At 52.9% G+C, this 21,047-nt stretch overlaps 1 protein-coding gene across 1 annotated transcript in view; it reads right to left on the bottom strand.

Annotated features, from left to right (window-relative positions):
- Positions 1-1,048: 1,048 nt before the first annotated feature.
- Positions 1,049-21,047, bottom strand: part of RAB11FIP3 (RAB11 family interacting protein 3 (class II)) — a gene marked incomplete at its 5' end in the record, with an annotated part of 46,474 nt that continues 26,475 nt past the window's right edge. Inside the window, 6 exons of the mRNA XM_010147312.1 lie at positions 1,049-1,156; positions 2,569-2,662; positions 5,293-5,328; positions 8,502-8,636; positions 12,699-12,872; positions 15,963-16,150. Of these exons, the coding sequence (XP_010145614.1) occupies positions 1,049-1,156; positions 2,569-2,662; positions 5,293-5,328; positions 8,502-8,636; positions 12,699-12,872; positions 15,963-16,150 (735 nt within the window). The remainder of the gene's footprint in view (positions 1,157-2,568; positions 2,663-5,292; positions 5,329-8,501; positions 8,637-12,698; positions 12,873-15,962; positions 16,151-21,047) is intronic.

Below are 21,047 nucleotides of genomic sequence, written 5' to 3'. Positions count from 1 at the left end.
GCACCCAGTCCGAGCGCCGAGGTCTGCGCAGGCGGGCGAGGAAGGTTTCGCCATACAAACACATTTGAGTGACGAGCACACTTGGGGCTTTACTCGATTAAAAGCCGACTGACACTTCTGGGCCAAGCCGCTAAAGTGAAAACAGCTCCCTCGCTGCAAAGTTTATCAGGGCTTACCGAGACCTTTGCTTCAATCGCTCAGTTCCCCGACACGATTGTTACTTAACAGTCTTACAGCCCTATAGATAAACTCCTGCCGGGTTTATCTGCCGAGGGTAAATACGCTGCTGGGAGAGAGGAGACTGCCAGATTAGTAAAGAGAGCGATTACCTCAAACAGGATCTGCAGGGCTACAACCCAGCCAGGGTCCGAAAGCACCAGGATCAAGGCTGGCTGTGGGGAGGGCAGAGACGGGCAGTAGGGACCCTGCGGTACCTTCCACCCAGATGTAATGGGTCAAATGAAGGCCAGAGAGTCCATACAGAGGGAGCATGAAGTATATATCCTTCCTGAACGGGAAGCTTTCCAAGAAGCATGACCTCCCTGCAGTCCTCTGAGCCAAACCCTGGAGCTCCATAGCTCCACGGAGAGCCGTCAGGACGGACACGTGGGGCGGGAAGCACATAAAACAAGATAAAAAGGTAAATCTAGAAAGCACGGTTATAATTACATGCAACTGAGCAGAATATTGCAAAGGAGATCCTTGCCATTTGTCCTGGCTGAGCTGCATGCCGTTTCCTGCACTCCTAGGAATTGGCCAGAGACCCAGAAGAGCGGGTGCAGGATGCCACAACCTCTCCTGCGTCCCTCGTGCAGAGAAGGCAGCCCAAACCCCGGCTGGATTTAACCATGGGATGGGATGGAACCATGGAGGGCAGAGCTGTGGAGCTTTCCTATTTTCTGTCTCCCTCCCTCCTTCCTCTGCACGCTCCGGCAGCAGTGGAGCAGCCCCTCCTGGCGTGCAGGCAGCCGGGGAAGACGCGGGGCGAGGGGAAGGCACGACAGGCGACACTAAACCACATTTTGGCCACGGCACAAGCCGGGCTCCCTCACCTGTGCACCAGCTGCAGGTTTTCCTGCTTGAGACGGCTGTGCTGCTCGCCATTAGCTGCCGTGTCCTTCTCCAGCTCCGTCACCCTCTTCTCCAGAAAGACGACCTGCGTGACGGGAAAGGAGAGGAGAGGATCAACCCCCCGTGCTTAAACCCGCTGGCAAAGTGGCACCGGGTGCCGGAGCAACTCCCGCCTCCTCGAGCACACCCCGCTCGCTGTGAGGCTTCCTCGGGCAGTGGCACGGGCCCAGCGGCAGTGACACCGACACGGCTCCCGGCGTGACCCGCGTCCTGCTCTTCACCGCACAGGGCAGCCCGGAGTGCAGGAGCCATCCTGGGGCTCATTCCTTAAAAGTGGGAACTGCCTGTGGGATCAGGTAGCCGTGCCTTGATCCTTTCACACCCTGGTTTCTGGTTTTGATGTCTTCCAGTACAGGGCCAAACACTTCACTCTGTCCTTTCTCCATATCCTTCACGATAAAATCCTGCATGGAGGTCTACAGGGATCCCAGCTGGATCACCAGAGCTCTGCTGCATCCAAGCGCAGGCCTGAGGCTGGGGATAACCCCCAGCTGCCTAAAAGTGAAAGATCCACATGCAAATGAAGTCATGCGGGAGGAAACTACAACTGTTGCTCTGGAGAGAAGGGCCAAAGACATTCAAGTGTATTAAAAAAAGAAACATGCAGAGACACAAGGCCTTTCCCAGGTGCACAAAATTTCCCCAGCCATTGGGAATGTGTTTTATTCAACTTTCAGGCTTGGAAAAGTGTTGATTTTTAAAAATGTTTTTAAAGGTCTCTGTGCATTTCAGTTAGAGAGTGCAGCCACACACGTGCATTTCACATTCTGCCCTGTACAGCTATTTGTGATTTCACAATTAAAAAGCCGTTTTCAAGGAGTTTTGGGACTGCAGCAAATGCTTACACAACCCACAACACACCCATCTTTACCTTTCCTGCTTTCCCTTGGCTATTTTTAGCGAGGGGGGCACAAACATAAGCTTTCTTGTGCTCCTGCCCTGCTCCCATCTTGCCCTTTTTCTCAAAACACCCCAATAAACCCCAATGGGATTAGCTTTACACCTTCACGGCACGAGCAGCAGCAGCAAGAGCGTGCCAGGGAAAGGAAGTCCTTGTTTCACATCAGGCAACTTTGCTCCTCTCAGAAAAGCAGAATTTGAGAACATCTTCTTATGCAAAGCAGAAGTGAAAACGCAGCCTGGGAACAGCCACCCCTCCTGCGGCCAGCGGGAGGGAAGGCAGCCTCGCTGCAAGCCACCGGCACACCTCCGCCCCGGGAGAGGCACCAGTGCCACCTCCCGACCCCACGCAAGACCTCGGAGCGCTCTCATTCTCCATCCCCTCCATTCGGATGGGCTTCGGATGTCCCACCCGCACCGATCTTCCTGGTGCCAGCTGCGCAGCGAGAGAACCGTCAGCCTAACCCCGGCCTGAGGGTCTCAGAGCACCGTGAGCTGCTACGAGCGCCAGGATAGCGCAGGCGGCACTGCTCTTACCTTGTCCGTGATATCCTCTTCTGTACACTCCAGCGTATCCCGGTAAGACCCCTCCATCACCCCCACGGACAGCGCGCTCGTCTGATGCAACTGTCTGCAGAGACAAACCACCCCAACCCACAGCAACACGCACATTAGCGCGAACATGGCAGGACGTGGCATGACAACTGCTCCTGCAGGATACGGTCCCCCCTCTGCCCTCCTCAGCTGCCACCTCCTTTTCTGAGGGGATTTCATAGCACTGCTCCTTCCGGGGCTGCAGGATTTACAGCCAAGGACAGCATGGGCCAGGTCCTTCTCACCACCATGAGCTCCAGTGCGTAACGAAGCTCACTTCGTTAAGAATAAGAGGGATAAGAGGGCTGAACAGTCGAAAGAACACGCCCTGCGTGGGACACAGACGTGGACACGCTGCTGGGACTTCATACCAAGATCATTTGTTCTTGCTCTTTAGAATGGGGAGAGATTAAGAGCTCACTCTTGTGCTTTCTTTACGAGCGCACCAAGGCCGTGTACTATCCAGCAAAGGACAGAGTATTCCAGCCACTGCTGAGGTTGATAAGGAGCAGGGAGCTGCGGGTGTAAGGGGAGGGAGGGAAGGAGAACCCCTGAACCTGTTGTGAGACACCCCAGCTCACCTCCCTCACCGGCCACGACAGCCGAGAGCGAGCTGGTCACTAGCAAAGCCTTGTGACACCGGTGTCCGCGGCGCTGCGGCGACCTACAGAGCACCCACGGAGGGGCTGATCTGCGCTCGATCCCCGCGTTATCGCTGCGGGCCGGCTCCGTCGTCTCATGGCACAAGAAACGAGTCGCCATGCGGAGGGGTGGTTGTATTCCAGCTCTGAACCCCAGGCAGATGCTGCCTGGAGAAAGCCACTTTGCTCTCGCCCTGCAACTCGGACAACGAGCAGCCTGACCCACCTTTGAAGCCTCTTGGTACCTCAGTTTTTCCTCGGAATTTGCCATGTGGGCTCTCAAATTCACCCTGCTACACAATAAGCTCATGCAAATATTCATGAGCCATAACTGGCATTTACCGAAGAAACCACAGCTGAGTACCAGCCTTATTTTGCATCCTCACCCTGAGTATATATTTAGATTCTAAAGTCTCTGGCACATTTGTCATTTAAATCATGCCAAGCTCAACAGGGCCTGAGCAGCTGAGATTTCCTGGCACAAGCAGAACCCTGGTAACAAAAATCAGGAAAGAGCCCTTACCAGAATAAAATCAATTTCCCAAAATCAAGTGTTTTGATATTATTCAGTAATTACAGTATCTGCAAGAAGGGGTTTTCTTTGGGCTGATCTTAAGGATCTGGCTCTACTCTGCAGCAAAACCCTGTTATCTCTCTCGTTATCACAAACTAAACTCAACTGCTCTTGAATTAACCAACATTTATCTAAGCCAAGTCCCAGTCTCAGAAAAGCATCTTGCAAAGGGTCAGGAGGGCTCAATCCCCTGTAAGACAGGGCACCCTCCATTCCCAAAAGTTCAAATCAAATCCTCCCTAAATTTGCTCTGCCGGACACAGAACAAAACAAGTCCTAAAGCGGGAAACCTGGGGACAGGCTGCTCCCTTCAACCCTCTTTCCTGCTCATGTTTTTAACAAAGGTCTAGAAAGCAAGATGACCGGAACTAGGAAATGTAGTATCAAGGATCTGCTTCCTTGCCAGGAGGAAAAATCATGCCTGGGGAGACTTGCTGACCGCAGGGAAAACGGAGAAGGGAAAGGTGTGAGAGCACAGTTGGGAGGAAGAGGCGTTCCAAAGCTGCTCGGGGCAGCGCAGGGAGCAGACCGAGTGCCAGGGCACAGGGGTACGAGCAAATGAGCTGCCCGTTCCTCTGCAGCATCCCTGCCCTGCTCGGAACCGAGCAGGGAAAGCCAAAGACTGGAGAGGGCAAACTCCCTCCTGAGCAGGGCAGAGACAGGCAGGACAGCTAAGGTAAGCCTCAGGATGTTTCTAAAAGCACGGTCACAGAGGAACAGGAGGGATGGCGAAGCTGGGAAAGGAGTCATGGAGAGGGGATGGACGCTCTACCCGAGTGGTTCAGAGCTAATTGCAGCTTTTCCTGTGCAGTCAGGGATGAAAATGCACACAGAGACAGGGTGACTGGCACCCCATGAGCCGGTGACACAGGACAGAAGCGGCACAGAGCAGGGGAGTTACCTGCAGCCATCCCTCAGAACTCCCCAAAGCCCCTGACCCCACAGGGAGGGCTGCTCCTGCAGAATCAAACACTGAGGATTGCACTGGGCAAAGCAAAACAGAACCGAGGGAGTTGTCTAGGGTGGCTGCCTTTTTTGGGGTGCTGGAGAAAGCCCTTGACTCGTCTGGTCTTCTAGAGACACACCACGGTGACACCAGGGAGGCGGCAGCCCAGCCAAGCAGTCCATCATGCCCTTCTAGAGACCCCTTCCCTACTCCACATGCCCCCGGCGAGGGCACTGGCAGGGTAGAGCGGGTAAGCACCCCTAATTTTGTCCTGGAAGAAATCAGGTTGACACCAGCCTCTAGCCGCATGCACATGTGAGAAACCCCCATTTCAGAAAAATTGCTATTGCAAGCTATATCAGAATTAAACCTGCTTCTCCCCAGCGCTATACAACACGTCCAGGAGCACGACACTGCAAACTTAATTTGACAACCTTCCTTCCACGGGCCCAGCAGCTGGCAAGGGCACCTCCTCTCACCAAGCAGTAACAGGAATATGAGCTTACCTTGCCACCTTCTTGCTCGAGAGTCTTTTATTTGGACTGCAAAATGAAGAAAAAACAGGAAAGAGTTAGGAAAGCTGACAGCGGAGAGCAAGGGAAACAGGAAACGGCAAGCACTCCAGGGCACGTCCTTTGCTATGGCAGGGGAGCGCCCATGCGGCATGCACAGCCCGGCCACCCCCGGTGAAAGGCAGGCGAAGAAACCGCTCCGTACGTAACGACGCAGCACTAACGCACCAAAGGGAATAACGCCGCCGGGACCCTCACCGCCTCCAGCAGCGGTATCCTCTCGTCAACTGATCCCTGTCCTGAAAGCTGATCCCTGAGGAAAAGTGCTAATAATAGCAGTGAGTTTGGTGGGCTTCAGCTCGGTGCTGATGGCAGGCTGAGCTGCGCCTCCCACGCGCCCCCAGCCCTTCCTGCCACCCCCTCGGAGCTCCCTGCCCCGCGGCTGGGGGACGGGGTGCACCTCCCGCCTGCAACAGGACCTCCATCCCTCCGCACGCTGGGCTGCGCTTCTCACAAAGATCACCCTCGCTATTTGCCTCCAGATCACCGGAGAATTGCTGCCCACGTGTCACTCAGATTTTAGGAGCTGTTGATCGTGTCCCTTTCTGGATTTTAAGCACAGGCACTGCTATAATCACTGAAGAGGGGTACGGGCTCTCCTTTGCACAGATAACGGATGGAGATCACGCACCCCAGCTCCGTATACGCCCGAGCCAGCTGCCTCCATACCACAGCGGTCAGGGTGTAGCTAATGCTCAGCGCAACCCACAGCCCAAACAGGCAAGGTCTGCATTACCCTGCCCCTTGGGCTGGGGCTGTGGGCTCTCCCCGCTGAGAAAAAAAGGCCTTTTTCAGAAACAGCTACTTGCTCAGATGCTCCTTCCAGCCCTTGGGTCCTGATCGATGAGGCCGCACGCTAGCGAAGCAAGCGGATCTCACCTGCCAGCCAAAACGCACACTGTTGTCAAACAGATGCCACCGGGACCCATCTCTGACCGATGATGGCAAACACGTCTCTAGCCCGAGCGGAGAGGAAGCAGTTGTGCTCCCCAGTGCTTCGCTCAGTTTAAAGGGGAAAAGAATAATCATCTGGGAGCTCATTCCTGCCCAGAGCTGCACCAATTGTATTAGTTCTTAGAAGGAGGGATTAAAAGTAGCTCAGGACAGTTTTCTTCAAAGAAATAAAACCCAATAGCTGAGCAGGGGCTGTTGTCAGGGTTACCAACCCTCGTGTCAAAAGTGCATCCTCAAACCCCAGCTTTCCAAGGAGCGCAAGAGCGGCTGCTGGCTGGGCTTCAAGGACGCCCAGCACCCGCTCGAGGGGGAGGTCAGGCCCTCGTGTTTGCCAGCGACTGCACCGAGTCTCGGATGTCCCCAGCACCGGAGGGAAGAAAAATATTGTTCTCTGCAAAGAGCTTATCAGAGCGCAGTGCCGGAGGGGTGAGACACACCAGCGCTGCTTCAAGGGCACGAAAACAAACCGTGCTTCTACCAAACTGGTCCATCTCAAGCTTCTGGCAGATTTCTTCCCTGCCTTCCCGCGCCGTGGGCTCGGGCAGCAGTGTCCCAATGTCAGGACCACGCTCCCCACCTTCTTCCAAGTGTAGAACACTGCATATAGGCCCACAGCCCTTAAGAGCAAGGCTGTTAGATAGTGGTTTGGGCTTCACCCGAGCTGCTAGCATCCTCTGGAGCAGGCATCTCCGGGCTTCACCTCCCAGGCATGCTGCGAGGCTGCTTAGCCCAGATTTTGGTCCTATTTCTGCTGTTCTCTTCCTGCAGTCCAGGACTTGTCCCTCTGCACTGACGGCTTCCTGTTGCCAGTGATGCTGGGAGCAAACGCCAGGTCCTGCCATGGGGACACCTCTCATGTCCTTACTGCAGAAAGGGGGCGTGATGCCCCTTCCAGCGGTGCTGGAAGAAGTTTCCAGTGAACCTGTGCATGGGAAACCCTGAATTCAAGGAACTACCTACTTGCCCTGAGCCCAAAGGACGTGTTAAAATCAAAGCCTATGGAACTGCCACCACGACACCACAGGACAAGGAAGCCTGCTCTGGAAATCCCATCCATCACAGGAGGCCCTGAGGTGACAGTTCAGCTTTCCAGGTAAATTTGGTGGAGAAAACCTGAAATGGAGTGGGACTACTGGTGCATCCAGGGAAATCCAGCTTCCTCCTTATAACTGCATAACCTGAGACCCACCACTGACCCTCAAGGCCTCTGACAGCAAAGGCAACTATTCACCCGAGAAAGAGAGAGAAGTACTTTCTCCATTAAAAAATTGAAGGCCCAGCCCCTGTTTGCTTTCCAGTTGTCTTCCCGTAACTGTGTAGCCCCGGAGAGTTCCTGTAACCCCACAGAAGACAGAGACCAAGAGCATGACCAAAAACCAGGCTTGAGAAAGCACATCAGATGCAAGAAGAATGATTATCATTAATGCTGCCATCCTTCCACCCAGTGACCTGCCAACAGGTCTGAAACCTCCCCCCAACCCCCAGCAAATAGAGAACCCTCCCCACTTGCCAAATGCACAAATCCAGCTGCTGGCTGGCCGATCCCAAACACTCACGAGGTGCCCATGTGAAGGCCCCGGCTCTTGTCACGCCTGCCCGGCTCGCGTGGCAAGGGGTGGGCAGGCAGCTGGGGGGGCTGGGTGAAACAAGGCTTTCCTGCTGCAAAGCGAGAGCGTCTGCAGGACAAGTCCCACGGCACAGCGCAAGCTGATGTTTGCAGGTTACCGCTGCAGCGGGAGGATGGGCTGCACCTGCCTTCCAGGGCGAACCAGCAACTCAGGCATGCCTCCAGGCTGGGTATTACCGGCCAGAAGACGCGACAAGTCTTTTCTTGGTGACAGAAATACTGTACGCGATCAGCTTATGGATTCAAATCCTGCTGCGTTACGCGAGAAGCACCCATCACTCAGCAGGACATGCAAAGAGGCCGCCCGGCGCAGAAGGGAAGACTCTCGCTGTCTGCCAGCCTCCGTGGCTCGGATCAACGGACACTTCTGCTCACCCTCCATCATGTCACTTCAGCCTTTACCACACGGAGAGGCTCACCTCGTGCGGTGAAATTCGTCCCCTTCTGCAACCAGGAATATCAAGCAGCACACCAGCAAAGGGAGGCTGGGCAAGACAAGGAGAGTCTTCCCTTCCAGAACATCATTCCCAACATGGAAATGGCCACACACAAGCCCAATTACCTATTCATTTCAAGATCATTCAGGCGAGCAGAAAGATCCTCGAGGCGGTTGATTTGTTTGTGGCACTGGCTACAGTAAAACTCAAATGCTTCATCTGCGATAATGCTGTGCAGTTTCGCAGCGAGCGGATTGGTGCTAGAGAAATCACAAGGGTCATGTCAACAGGACAGAACAGATGGGGCTGATTTTCCTCCGTGGCTTCCACAAGCTCAGCCTGCGTTGGGGCAGGGGAGCCTCTGGTGTGAGATACAAGGCTTGCAATTAAAAACTTCATGGCAGATTGGGTCACCTCCCCCCTCGATTTTAGAAGCCAAATTACAGTCAATATGGAGTTGTTATAAATTAGGACTTCACCACCCTCCTCCCAGAGACTTACAGCAGCGGAGCTTGGCATACGTTTCCAAACCCCTCTGGCAGCCGGCTCTTGTGAAGGACCCCGCACGAGCTCAGGGAAGGCGAGGTGCGTGCTTTCCACCAACCTACATGACCACAAAGTTTATTTTCCAACACAATTCTCCAAGCAACCCCATCTCGGGAGGCTCGAGCAATGGCCCTGGTTTGCCTCGGTGAATGCGGATGACCTCACGCGCTGCTGGACTTGGCGCCATCAGCGAGAGCCAAATCCTTTGGCTGGTGGCACCGTTTTCCTAGGGGATGCTTTACAGACAGAGCATCTGCGCTGCTGCGGACCCTCCCTGTAATGCAGAATCAGATTTTCATTGCAGAGAGCTCCCCTCTTAAGCTAAGATCAGAAAGGTGGCTGGGATTCAACTGCCATCTCCTACAAAGGGAAGCACACAGACGCTGAAGCTGTGGCTTTGCCTCACTGTAGGGATCATCATTTGGCCAGGGGACATGGGGGTCTAGAGGACTTTAACAGCCTGGGGAGCTGATGGGTCCGATCAGCGCTTCATTTGCGGCTGCGTACGTGGCAAATAAGCTGCCAAGGCATTCACCAACACTTGGCAAACCAGGGAGCCACTTCCCCCACCTGACATGAATTGGGCTGGACAGAGTTTGGCCAAGGGATTCTGGAGAGCAAAGAGTTTATGTTATTTTGGGGCCAAATATACACCACAAATCCCTTCTGCAGGAAAACATGCTTCTGGAAGCCATGGAGTTCAATCAAAGAAAGGTTAATAGTGAAAAAACAAAGCAGTTTGATAAGAAAGACAGGTAAAGGGGTGAGCAAACACAAGCAAGCTTAAAACCACAAGGCATCTGAAAGGGCTAGTTGACTCTGTGATACAGATCCACACTGGCAAGCCCTGGCCCGGGAGATGCTGGGTGCGTGGGACATCCCTGGCTCGGCAGCATTGCCTAACCCCTCAATGACATATTTTGGTGGCAGTGGGGTGTCAGCAGCCCAGCCACCTCCAGGGTCAGGCCTCTGAGCTTGTGCTGTCTGTACAGTATTTCCGAGTCCCCTTACAACAGGCAACTGGACAACAGTAAACCCCAAATTGCTCATTTCTTCCCATTCCTGGATAAAAGTTATTGAAAAACACTCCCTGTACCCTGTAGGGCAGGTTTGGACCCAGGATAATCATCATCCACTGCAGTCAGTTCAGTTGCTCAGGCTTTGCTCAGGGTAAGAGGTGACAGCAGCTTTGTGGCACCTGGAAGAAGTGATGTGCCTTTTTCGGGCTCTGCCCCCGTCCTTGGCTGCACGTGAGCCCTGCTCAGCGAGTCTTGCTCACCTTCGCCGTGAGGCAGAAAGAGCTCACCCGGCTGGCTGCATCGCTGGGCGAGGCGTGAACCCAAATCTAATGAACATTAATCAGAACGGGGAGAGCAGCGTAAAGCGGAACCCCCAGGCCAGCGTGGCAACTCTTCGGGTGCGTGCAGATACACCTGGCCTCCGGCTGCGTTGGTCGCCTGCCCGTTGAGTGGGCGAGAGCTCAACCGCACTGCGCCTTGGGGCATCCCCACCTACCCCCCGTGGCAAGCTGCCACCCTCCGCGCCGTATGCGGCCTTCCTGCCTCCTTCCTCCATCTCCTGGAGAAACCTTCACCTTCCCCAGGTCATCGGTGCTTACTGGCACAGCACGGCGCCAGCCGAACAGGAGCTTCTCCTTCTGGTTGCCACTCGTTTCCCACCAAGCGTTGGAGAGAGACTTCTTGTATCAGATGGACGTGCCAGGGAAGAGGTGGCAACCCAAGAGGAGGAATCGCAAACGCGCACGTAAGGACTAGGCAGGAAAATGCAATACCCCATAGCATTCCCTGAAGGCTCCTGGTTCTTGTGTTAGTTCTCTGGTGAAGATCCAGAGCTGTGGCAGGAAAATTTGTCGATGTTATTCCCACTCAGACTCTCGTAATGTGGAAAAGGTGTGGGGCGATGTGACCATTTACAAGCGAAAGTGTTCTTTGTGTTCAAACCACAGCAAAGAAATAAGATCAGCCTGAACCAGAGATACCCTGCAGTTCTTTAAGGTTTCACTACACTTAAATGGACTGGGGAGACAGGGCTGCGTTCAGAAAAACAGCACAATCTCCGAGAACAATCAGACTTTCCTGCATGCAACGATAACCCAAGGTAAGAGCTAGACCTGACAGGCACGAGGAAATGCTCCGTTTCAAACAGAACCACATTCTTAACGCTGGAGGCTTTGCAGGGTTTATCTGCAGCCTGCCTCCCCAGCCAGCCCCAGCAGCCAGCCTCCAGCACAACCACTGCGAGCTGCACGGCCACGTGCCGAGGGAGGCCCTCCCGGCAGAGGAAGGATGCTGCAGAGCGTGATCTTGTGGATAAGATCCAAAGAGACAAAGCAGCAAGAGGGAAGACGGTGTCCTGACAGAACAAGACCTGAGCAGTGGGAGCATAGGCAACTTGGGAGCTCCAGACTGATATTAAAGACAAAGTTCAACTGACTGCAACGCTCCTTTAGCTCACTATTTTCCTGCCGGGAGCCTTCTGGACTAGCCTGGAGGCCCACACTCAGACAGGAAACTTGGAACAAACACCAAGGCTGTTTTTTATTGGAGAGCACTTCCTATGCTGCAGCACCAGTACAGCCATGCTCAGCATTTCTGCACAGTGCAACCAGGGGACAAGCGTGGATGAGTGACATGTCCCTTCCACTGCAGCGTATCCCACCACACCGAGCTCCGGAGCGCTGGTTTCCTGAAGTAACGGGTTAGGCATGCTTTACAACACCCTCCTGTCGCAGATTTAGTTAACATCTTCAAAATTGCTGCTGCACCAACGAAAGAGAGGGTCAGGCCTGACCTGCAGCGCAGCGCACGTACGGAGATGTGACAGCACTTCTTCCCTGCCAGCCCCGTGCAACCAGAATTGCCCAAACTCTACAAAGGGCTTTGGGAAGCTGGTAGAAAACAGGCAGGCAGCAAAAAAAGTTACAACAGCAGTACAGTGCTGCAGAAACAGCAAGCATATCTTCCCAAAGGTAGAAAGTACGTTCTTGTCTTCAGGAGCAGCATGTGGCTGGCAGGGCCCGCTCCGGCCTCGCGCAGAGACGCAGTGCCCGATGGAGGAACACGTCCCCTGCGTAACTGGTCAGCACAGAGACTGCGTGGGCTGCAGGTGGATCACTCCAGCTTTTACTGTTTAGGGGTTTTTCCCCTCAGGAAGTAAGTATTGGCAGGTTTTGTACTGCCATACCAGCTACTCAGTTCACCCTGCACGGGCTGGAAAACCAACGTTTGCCTGGTTTCAGATCCTTATACAGGAAACGCTCCAGCCTGCTTCTTGCTCCACGTACCCCATTGGCTGCCCAGAGAAGGAAGGCTGCTGCAGCCTGTGCGAAACCAAGCGTTGTATCAAAGTCAAAAATACAAGTACAGGTGAGAAAGGAAAAAAACCAATGGTCATCCAACAGGACAGGGATAGTTTTCTCTATCAAAAGTTTCTGCAAGGAGCCACATCCCTCACGGGAGTGGGAATGCGATGCTGTCCTGGATGCATGTGAAACACAGAGTGCCCTTCTGCCTGCTCCCAGGAACTAGTGCTTCTGGGTGGGAGGATGGGCATCAGGAAAAGGAAAGACTGAGGGAGACAACTACTCTTCCACTTCTGAGCCAGTTAGCCCGTCGTATCCAAGGTTTGCCAGGAACCCCTCTTGCAGGCTGACTGGTGTGCAAAGCCAAAGGAAACAACTCACACACACCGCCTAAGCGAAGGCACCAAGCAAGTACAACCGGTTAAAATACGGCCAGCGCGGCGCTGAGCATTACCTGGGAGAGAGGAACGAGGAGCTGTGAAAGCTGCTTTCCCCATTACACAAGCTGTCCGAGAACAAATCTGCTTCGTTCCCTTCTCCGTAATCCTCAAAATGCTCCTCTCCGCTAATGACTGTAACGATGGAGTGGCTGAGGTCCGAGCCCAGGGGCAGGTCGTGCGGGTGGGATCTGTGGGAGCAGAGAGGAAGACGTCAGAGGGTGGCTATCGCAGCAAGCCCTTCCAGTCGCACACCTGCTTTCCACGTGCCCCATTTCGGCAGGCCAGGCGACTCTTCCGTACAGCGCAGCTCGCCCCGTGCCTTGAACACCGAAGGGGAAGCCCAGGCACCACCAGCAACTTTCCAACCACCTTTGTTTTTCCACAACAAACCCATGTCTTTTCATACAAGCTCCCCTGGCAGCTCCAACATCAGACCGGGGGGTAGGACTTGCAGACCAGGACCCAGGTGGCAAGCCCTTGCACGGCAAAGAAAAAACTCGGCGTGTCCCAAACACACCCTAAATATGTTTTGAATTACACTGTCAGCCTACGCGTCGGGCTCACGCTCAGTTATTGTTGTATAATCCTATCAGGAGCCCAGCACCAGGGTTTAACAGTATAACCCCCCTCCCTGACACAAATCCTGCCCGTTTACAGGCAGCAGCTGCTCCCAGCAGTGACAGACCCTTTGGCATGACAAAGGAGCCCTTTTCCTGCTCCTGCCGGGAAAACACCGTACGCACTTACGACAACCTGAGGGAGGGGGAATGCTGTTTGGTGTGGTTTTAACACCGATCTAGAAGGCTGTAGCGCGTTAAGCCTCAGCGTAAACGCCGCCAGCACAGGTCCAGGGATGTCTCTTGCTCCGGAGGGGAGCAGTTCAGCAGAGAAGCCGTCACTTCTGTGAGCGGCCCTTCACGTGCCCAGCGCTGTGTGAAGTCAAGCCGCCACGGCAATACGTGCCCGCTCCGCCCAGGACTGCAGAGGTTTTAAAATTAAATTGGGGAGAGGAAGGCAGAGGGATTTGTAAGAACCAGGCTGTGAGAGCAGCCCACGTGTCTGAGCCACAGGTTTTGGGGGACTAGCACTGCTCTCCTCTCTACAATTCAATGCTAAAAAAAGATTTCATTATTCTAAAACCTGGTGTTTCAGGCTACACCCCCATCTTCATCCACTTGCTAGGAGAGGGAAAACAGGGGTATGAGTAGATTGCTGTTCTAAATCAGAAAGAAAAAAAGATTACAGATAAGCCATTTATGACAAAAACCTGCACCATCTGAAGGATTTGCCCTTATCCTGTTAATAAAAACATGTCGACCCTGCAGCCAGAACAGCAGCAGATCTCTATTTAACCGCAGACAAGCCCAGTCCAGCTTGTGGGCATCTGCACATCTGCCTTGAGAAGCACTGTTACCCCTGCAGCGGGATCCGACAGAAACCCACCCTCCCCAGCAGTGAGTCAGACGCTGCACCCAGCAGACCACTGCCAAAAGCATCGGAAATCTCTCCAGGAATAGAAGGCAGGGGGTGGAATTTTTAACACCGCAAGCAAAACCCAACCCCAAATCTCTAAATTTGGGGCTGTGGTTTGAGAAGCAGATCTGATCAGGCACCTGGGAACCCTCAGCCAGTGATGCTTTGGGCAATAAATGGTACAAGTATTTCTTACACACTTACTGGGGGCTCTAGCAGTTTTGAGACCCAGAGTCCAACTAATCTTTCCTACACACAGCGTAAATAACCACTTAAGCTCAAACCATCTAAGGTATGTTGAGCTTTAACAGCTACTGAAAAGCAATGTGGAAGCTTTGATTCAGTCCACCAGCTGCGTTGGTCAGATCGTGCCTACTGACTGTGCCCTGGCAGAGCTCTGGGCACTAGAGGTGTGTAACTCTTGTCCTGCCTGGGGTCTGACGGCACCAAAACCAGCCCTCACCAATTTGGGAACAGACTTCCAGAGGTTTCTGTCTCAAGCCTTCCAAATCTTTAAGCCAAATGAACTTCTTCCTAGATTTATTTTTTTTTGGCTCACATTTAACACACATGCTTGGAGAGAGCACCCGAAGGACACCCGACCTCCCCAAACCCACCCTGATTGTAGCAGGGAAGAACTTACACTTCCCAATACGAAATTCCCAAGCAAAGTATTTTGTACCTACAGGCAGGTGAATCCGAGGCACGTCATTTTTCCCAGAGGACGAGAGCGCACGCAGGCCGCCATGGCCCCTCCAGAGACCCTCTGCTCGGCGGCCGGGGAGCTCAGCAGCCGATTATATCCCGATTTAACTGTCGCTGAGCTGAACACGCTCAGGCAAGGAGAGCCTAGCCAGCTAATCTCATTTCTTCCCTAATCCACAGCACCCTTTCAGCCCCGGCACTGAGTGCCCAGCAGCACTGACTGCTCACCACAGCTCTGGTGTGCCCAAATGTGGTTTTGGGGTGCGAGGGAAGCCCGGTGCTGTCTAGAAGCAACGGGAACTGTATGTACTCACCACAGCACCAGGCCTGGGTGGTGTGGTTTTGGCCAAAAAACCTCTGTGTGTTAGCAGACCTTAAGTGCTGATGGTTCCTGAGGTTTCAGTGCAGACCCGTGCTCCTGCATCACTATTAAGGGAGTTATTCCCTCCCCTACTGCCTGCCAGCATCCCAGTTTCACCCCAAAACACAATTTTCCCGGAAAAATCTAGGAAATGAGGCAGGTCCAGGAGCAGTTTTGCCAGCAGCCATTCAGACCCAGGGAAGATGATCTTAGCTCACGCTTCGGTGCTTCAGGCACGAGTTTAAAACTAGTTATTACAGGAGGTGGTTGCACATCAAAGGGCACACTCGTGTTTAGGTAAAACAAGAATACGAGGAGTTCCCCCTCCCGACTTGAAAATTATACGTTGCGTTTCTGGCTTAAGTGATAGATTAAAAACTGCAGGTATTTCAGGTGTTTGGATCATCTGAGAACCTATTTTAGAGGTTAAAGATGGTAATGAGGGTACAGAAGTTCTCCCAGGGCAAGCAACAATTACCTCAAAGAGAGGCTGAGCTCCAAAACAGCCTACACATGGCGCAGTCTAACTATTATCGTTATTCTTAAAGAGGAGCTATTTTGGTCTCACAAGAAGTTACAAATACAAAGAACAAACCAACCAGTTTCAGCAAGACAGACCCAGCCCAATTTATTTTAAATCCCTCAGGCTGCGTCTCCCTCGGTTCTCGTCTGCTCCACGCTTGCCAGAGATTCCTGCCCCGCACGGTGAGCTTTGCACCTCGCCGTTCCCACTACTCACCCATGCTCCGGCTCCTCGATGGGATCCGTGAACTCCGAGTGCACGGTGGAGTCGATGGCACTGTCCGTTTCTACTTCGTCGTGCATCTCGTGATGAACTAGTGTGCTGGTGTCTTCATCCGTGAAGGTTTCGCACTCGCTGTACGTGCTCTCTGAGCCCATGTAAGCACTGTCAGTCACCTCATTTGCCTGTTAAAAACACAAGAGGGAAAAAAAGAAAAAGATAGTATAGCTATGTGGTTTCATTGCAGAGCAGGACAAAACCCGTATGGGGCAGCTCATTACTGCTGTGCTGCAGTTCTAAGCACAGAAATCCAACCTCCACACACCAGTGTGAGCCGTACCCCACGTCCAGGTGCTGCTGTCTCCACGTCCAAGGACTGAGCACCGCCCCGGGGTGCACAATGGCCTTTGGGCCCCATGTGTTTTGCAATTGCAGCGTTTGGAAAGCAGATGAGAAAAATATATACTAAATAAGAGTTGGAGGGAGATTTTGTTGTGAGTGAGTATGGATTTGTCGAGTGCGGGAGGGATTACACTCTGCTTACTCAGCGGTTCCGGTCACCATTGCTTTCACCCACTCCATTTTAAGAGGACACACTATTAATCTGAATTCTCTGAAAAAAACCCAAACCACCATTCAAAACCACTGGTTAGCCCTTAAAGCACTTTCCCCCCTCCCTCTAGTAACACAAGGGCACTTTCCATCCCTCACCAGAAAATAAGCTGGTTTACAAATCTTCATCACAGCACCTGATTTGCAGGGACTGCATCAGCAGGACACTCAAATCACCCCACTGCTGCTGGAACAGCATCTGGAATATTTTGCACTACTTCCCCAAATCCGTTACCTGCAGCAGGCACTGGAACAGCAGCGCAACTTGGTTTGGGTTTTTAAGACACCACATTATGAGCACGAGCCTAGAACCATCCCCATGTTCAGAGGAGACTTAAAAAAAAAAGCAAAAAAGCTCTTGTTCCCTGTCAAAGTGCCAGCTCACTTCCCAGCATTTTTGGGATTTCTCCTGCACACCTCCAAACAAACCATTTTTGGCTCTGGGATCTCAGTCGTGGTGGGGTCTGTCAGTGCTGGCGCCGAGCTCCACCTGATCCCCTGACACCGGCAGTGTCAGGCAGAGGGACAGGAGCCCTCCTGCCTGGCCTCAAGATAAAAAGAGGCTCGTGAAAAGTCGTTTGCTCCATCCAAAGTTGGCCCAAACGGGATCACGCTTGCTCTGGTGCTGCCTACACTCCCCCCCAGCACGGCAGCAGGGCAAGGCGGCAGCAGCCTGAAGGCAGGTTCAACCGATGTTGAAGCAAACCTCTTCCTCTGCCAGAGAGCATAGAGCAGCTTTCAGTGCTTTTTCACAGGATTTTCAGGAAAATGAGATCTTGGAAAGCCCTGCATTACAGTGGCTGGAAAGAAACACACAGACATACTGTCCTTGCAACAGCAGAATGTCAAATTATGCTAGAGCTGCTCACTCAAAGCAGGGGACGTGTATGGCAGGACGGAAGAGTCTTGCTCACCGACACAGACGTTGCTCGCCGGCAGACGAGCAGCTTTCAGCGCACTTGCCGTATGTGAATGGCCGGAGGGCACCAGACCAAGAGGGACAAACGTGCCACCGTGTTGCACGGACTTCACAAACACTGCTCTCCCCATCCTGATTCTCCTCTTTGGGGTCAGTACTCCACACCCCAAAGAACCTGTGCAGCTTCCACTGGTGCAAAGCAGCTCAAGACACAACCAACGCCTCATTTTCTTTCACCCATGAATTCCCAGGCTGCCTCAACATGTGAGGCCCAAAAGGGACAGCAAGAACTTGCATAGGTGCTCTGAAAAGCCTGAAGGGACGGATGAAGAACAGCTCCATTGGTTCCTATTCTACATGGGCAGTGGGGAGCAGAGCAAAGTGCCCAAGTCAGCACCCTCGCCTGCTCCCCGCGGAGTGCTCCCAGCCCCTGTGCCAACCACCGCACTCTGCTGGACGGCGGATGGAGACGGACAGACAGACAGAGCCCCTCTCGTAAGCTTGGCTCAGCTTTTGCAAACCCACAGACACCGGCACCTCTCTAGTACCCCACCCTGAAGTTAAACACGACAAACATGCACAGAACGGGGGTCTAAAGTCAGCAGCAGGAGATGGGGTTGGTCAAGTGAACGAGATTCGAACAGAGGAGAGGCTGCTGCAGTGAACGTCATCCCTAGCACCGGAGAAGGTGGCTTTCACTAGCCCCCAAGATAAAAACCAAAGCCTCCTAAAACCCCCACCCACTTTACAAAGCATAAATCCACCAAGACTACTTATATACCTAAAGCTGGGGACTTGCTTAAGTGCTTTACTGGATTTATGCTGCACTTCCTAGAAACACCCGTCCGGCTCTTAATGCTCGAGCAGGAGACAAGGGAGATTTGGAAGCAGAGGCTCGGCCTGCCAGCTGGCTCATGGACACACGAGGACATTGCACCATTCCCGAGCCGAGCCCCGCAGCTCCCCAGCCTCCTGCTCGGGCAATTTGAGAGCTTTCCCAAGCTACCTGCAGCGTACGCCAAGTTGAGGCCAGGCTTCAGCGTATCGGACAATGTTGTGTTGCAATGTTGGCTATGCTTTGCTCTGGGGGGAAAAAACCCCCATCTCCAGCCCCCATTGTGTGTCCCAGCACTCTCAGCGACAGCGCCCCGGGCCGGGCCGGCATGGTGCCGATGGGTGGGAAGTAGCAGGGACCCGATGCAGCGGAGAGGACCCGAGAGCAGCCATCCGCCTCTGTGGATTTACCTGTGTGCCTCAAAGGGAATCCTGCCCGTTGGAAGAAGATTTAACGCCAAGCTGGAAATAACTTTGCTGGCAGACTCCAAAGTAAATGCTGCTGTCTGTGGTTTGTTTTTTTTTTTTTCCCCCCAGTGGAAAAGCTTTAAATTTAAAGTATATGTTGAAGTATTATAATGAGCACAAAGTTTTCTTATTGCAAAGAAACCAAAAAACCCCAAAACACTCCAACCCACAAGTCGTTTGGTTAAAAACCCACCCTGTTGTGGTTGCCATTGCTGACCCTCTCAACATGAAGCATAAGAACAGCTCGAGGCATCAGTGCCCTTAGTTAGACGATTTACCTATCAAATCAATACAAAACATCTCACTGATGAGAAATACTGACACAGAAAGGCTGAATGAGGGAGCAACCCTTTAGAGCTGGAACAGCACATTAACCATCCTCCTTCAGCTACACCGAGGACAGGCAGTGATTTATTTATTTAAAAAAAAGGAGGACTTGTAACACAATATGCAAACTTTTTTTGTATTTAGCAAAGGAGAAGCATTTTTCTCTTGTAATACTCCCAGATGAGATTTCAAAAAATCTCCCAGAAGAGATTTCAAAGGCAAGAGCCCTATTAAAGTTAAACCTACAGGGTCAATGAGTCAAGAGGCAGCTGAAGCTGTAAACAAAGTCCTTCTCCTGATCACGAGCGTGGAGAACTTTGCTATACATTTCATCACAAATTAAGTAACCAAACCTCAAGAAAAGATGCAAGGAAGAGATAGGCAGAGAAGGGCACTTAGATGAGGTATGACCAAAGGCCTGATAAAGCAAAGTAAAACCAAGTCCTCGTGCCCTGGGCAAAGGTGCAGCTGCAGGTCACAGAAGGCTTGTTTTATGGCCTCGCAAGCAGCTGGTTTATGTGCCAACACTTCAAACCCCCCACCACATGCCTCATTTGGCCAAGTTTGCTGTTCTGTCAGCAGGCAGAAAGGAAGCACCTTTGCCAGATTAAGAAAGAACAACGATGATGCCCGTGGGCTTGGGACAGCCAGGCTAGGCTCTGAGTCCCCCGGGAGACTTGCCAGGAATGTCCCCACCACCTTCAGAATAGGGTTGGCATCAGTATCGCTGCATTTTAAGATTTTTGTCAAATAAAACATACCCTTATACGCTCCAGGTAAATCTCAGACCTTAAAACTGGGACACACCCACAGACCCTGAACTGCAACAGGACCCCAACTCCAGCTCCTCCCCCAGCTAATTCCCCCGGTGGGAGACCTGTTTGCCCTGGCTGCGCACGGCATCGACCATCCGGACACATCTCTGCCTGTTCAAGGGAGTGCAGCAAAACACCGGGGACTGGAAAGCCCAGGAGCAAGCCCTCCTGCTTCCAAAAGGAAATAAATGGATGAAATCAGCATCGGGGTGACGTAATGTGCCCCAATAAAACAGGTGACGTGATGGAGCGCCTTTAGGAGACTTCTCCAGCAGTAGTTCATCTATTGCAGGCATTTGATTACACATCGGAGTAAAGACCACTTGATTCTATGTTGTAAATTGCTAGAAAACCCCCACATTGATTTAAAAAACCCCACCACTTGGGTACAAGGAGAGGAAAGACTATTGGGAGTCACCTGCAAGGTCTAGGGACAAGTTAAGCTTTGATCTGTGGTGGACAGAAGCTCTAGCCCAGGGTTTGGTAAGGTGCGGCCTTGGAGAGAAGAGCAAAGTCTGGCTGGCCAGGCTGGCCAGGCTGGCCCCCTCTCGTGCCCAGAGCTGTTCTGGCATCCCGAAGCTCTATTGTCCTTGGCCACTCGGAAGCTCAGGAAGGGAGGTGAGGGGAGAGAAAACCAAAAACCAATTTCCCAGCAAGCATAAGCCTGTTCATGATGAACGCCAGCTCTGACCGCCTACAGGACAGACTGGGGGGACAGAGCTATGAAAACCATGCTCCAAGGACACTCTTGCCTGCAGAATGCAGCCAGAGACCCAGAGCCAGGCTGGGAATGTTGTGTTGTCTGGAGCTGAGCCAGCGCCAGCCCTGTGAGCACCCAGGACCCGCACACCCAGGCTGCAGGACAGACTCCGTGCAAAAGAAGAAGACATGAAGAGCATCCCGCCTGCAAGGTGTAGCACGGAGGCGGCCTGGCCAGCGATGCCGAGCCCAGCATGGCTATGGGTGCTGTGGCATCAGCCTGTCTTGCAGCAGACAACTCATGCTTAAATCGGCTTTGAACCAACTTAAAACCAGGGAGGAGGGAGCTAAGTTGTGTTTACAGTCCCACCGGAGTCTACAACCACCCCTAAAGCCCTGAAACATCCC

Source organism: Eurypyga helias, unplaced genomic scaffold, assembly GCF_000690775.1.
Source record: "Eurypyga helias isolate BGI_N326 unplaced genomic scaffold, ASM69077v1 scaffold27362, whole genome shotgun sequence".
Lineage (NCBI taxonomy): Eukaryota > Metazoa > Chordata > Aves > Eurypygiformes > Eurypygidae > Eurypyga > Eurypyga helias.
The sequence above is the reverse complement of the archived record's forward strand: the minus strand, read 5'-3'. Positions and strand labels throughout refer to the sequence as shown.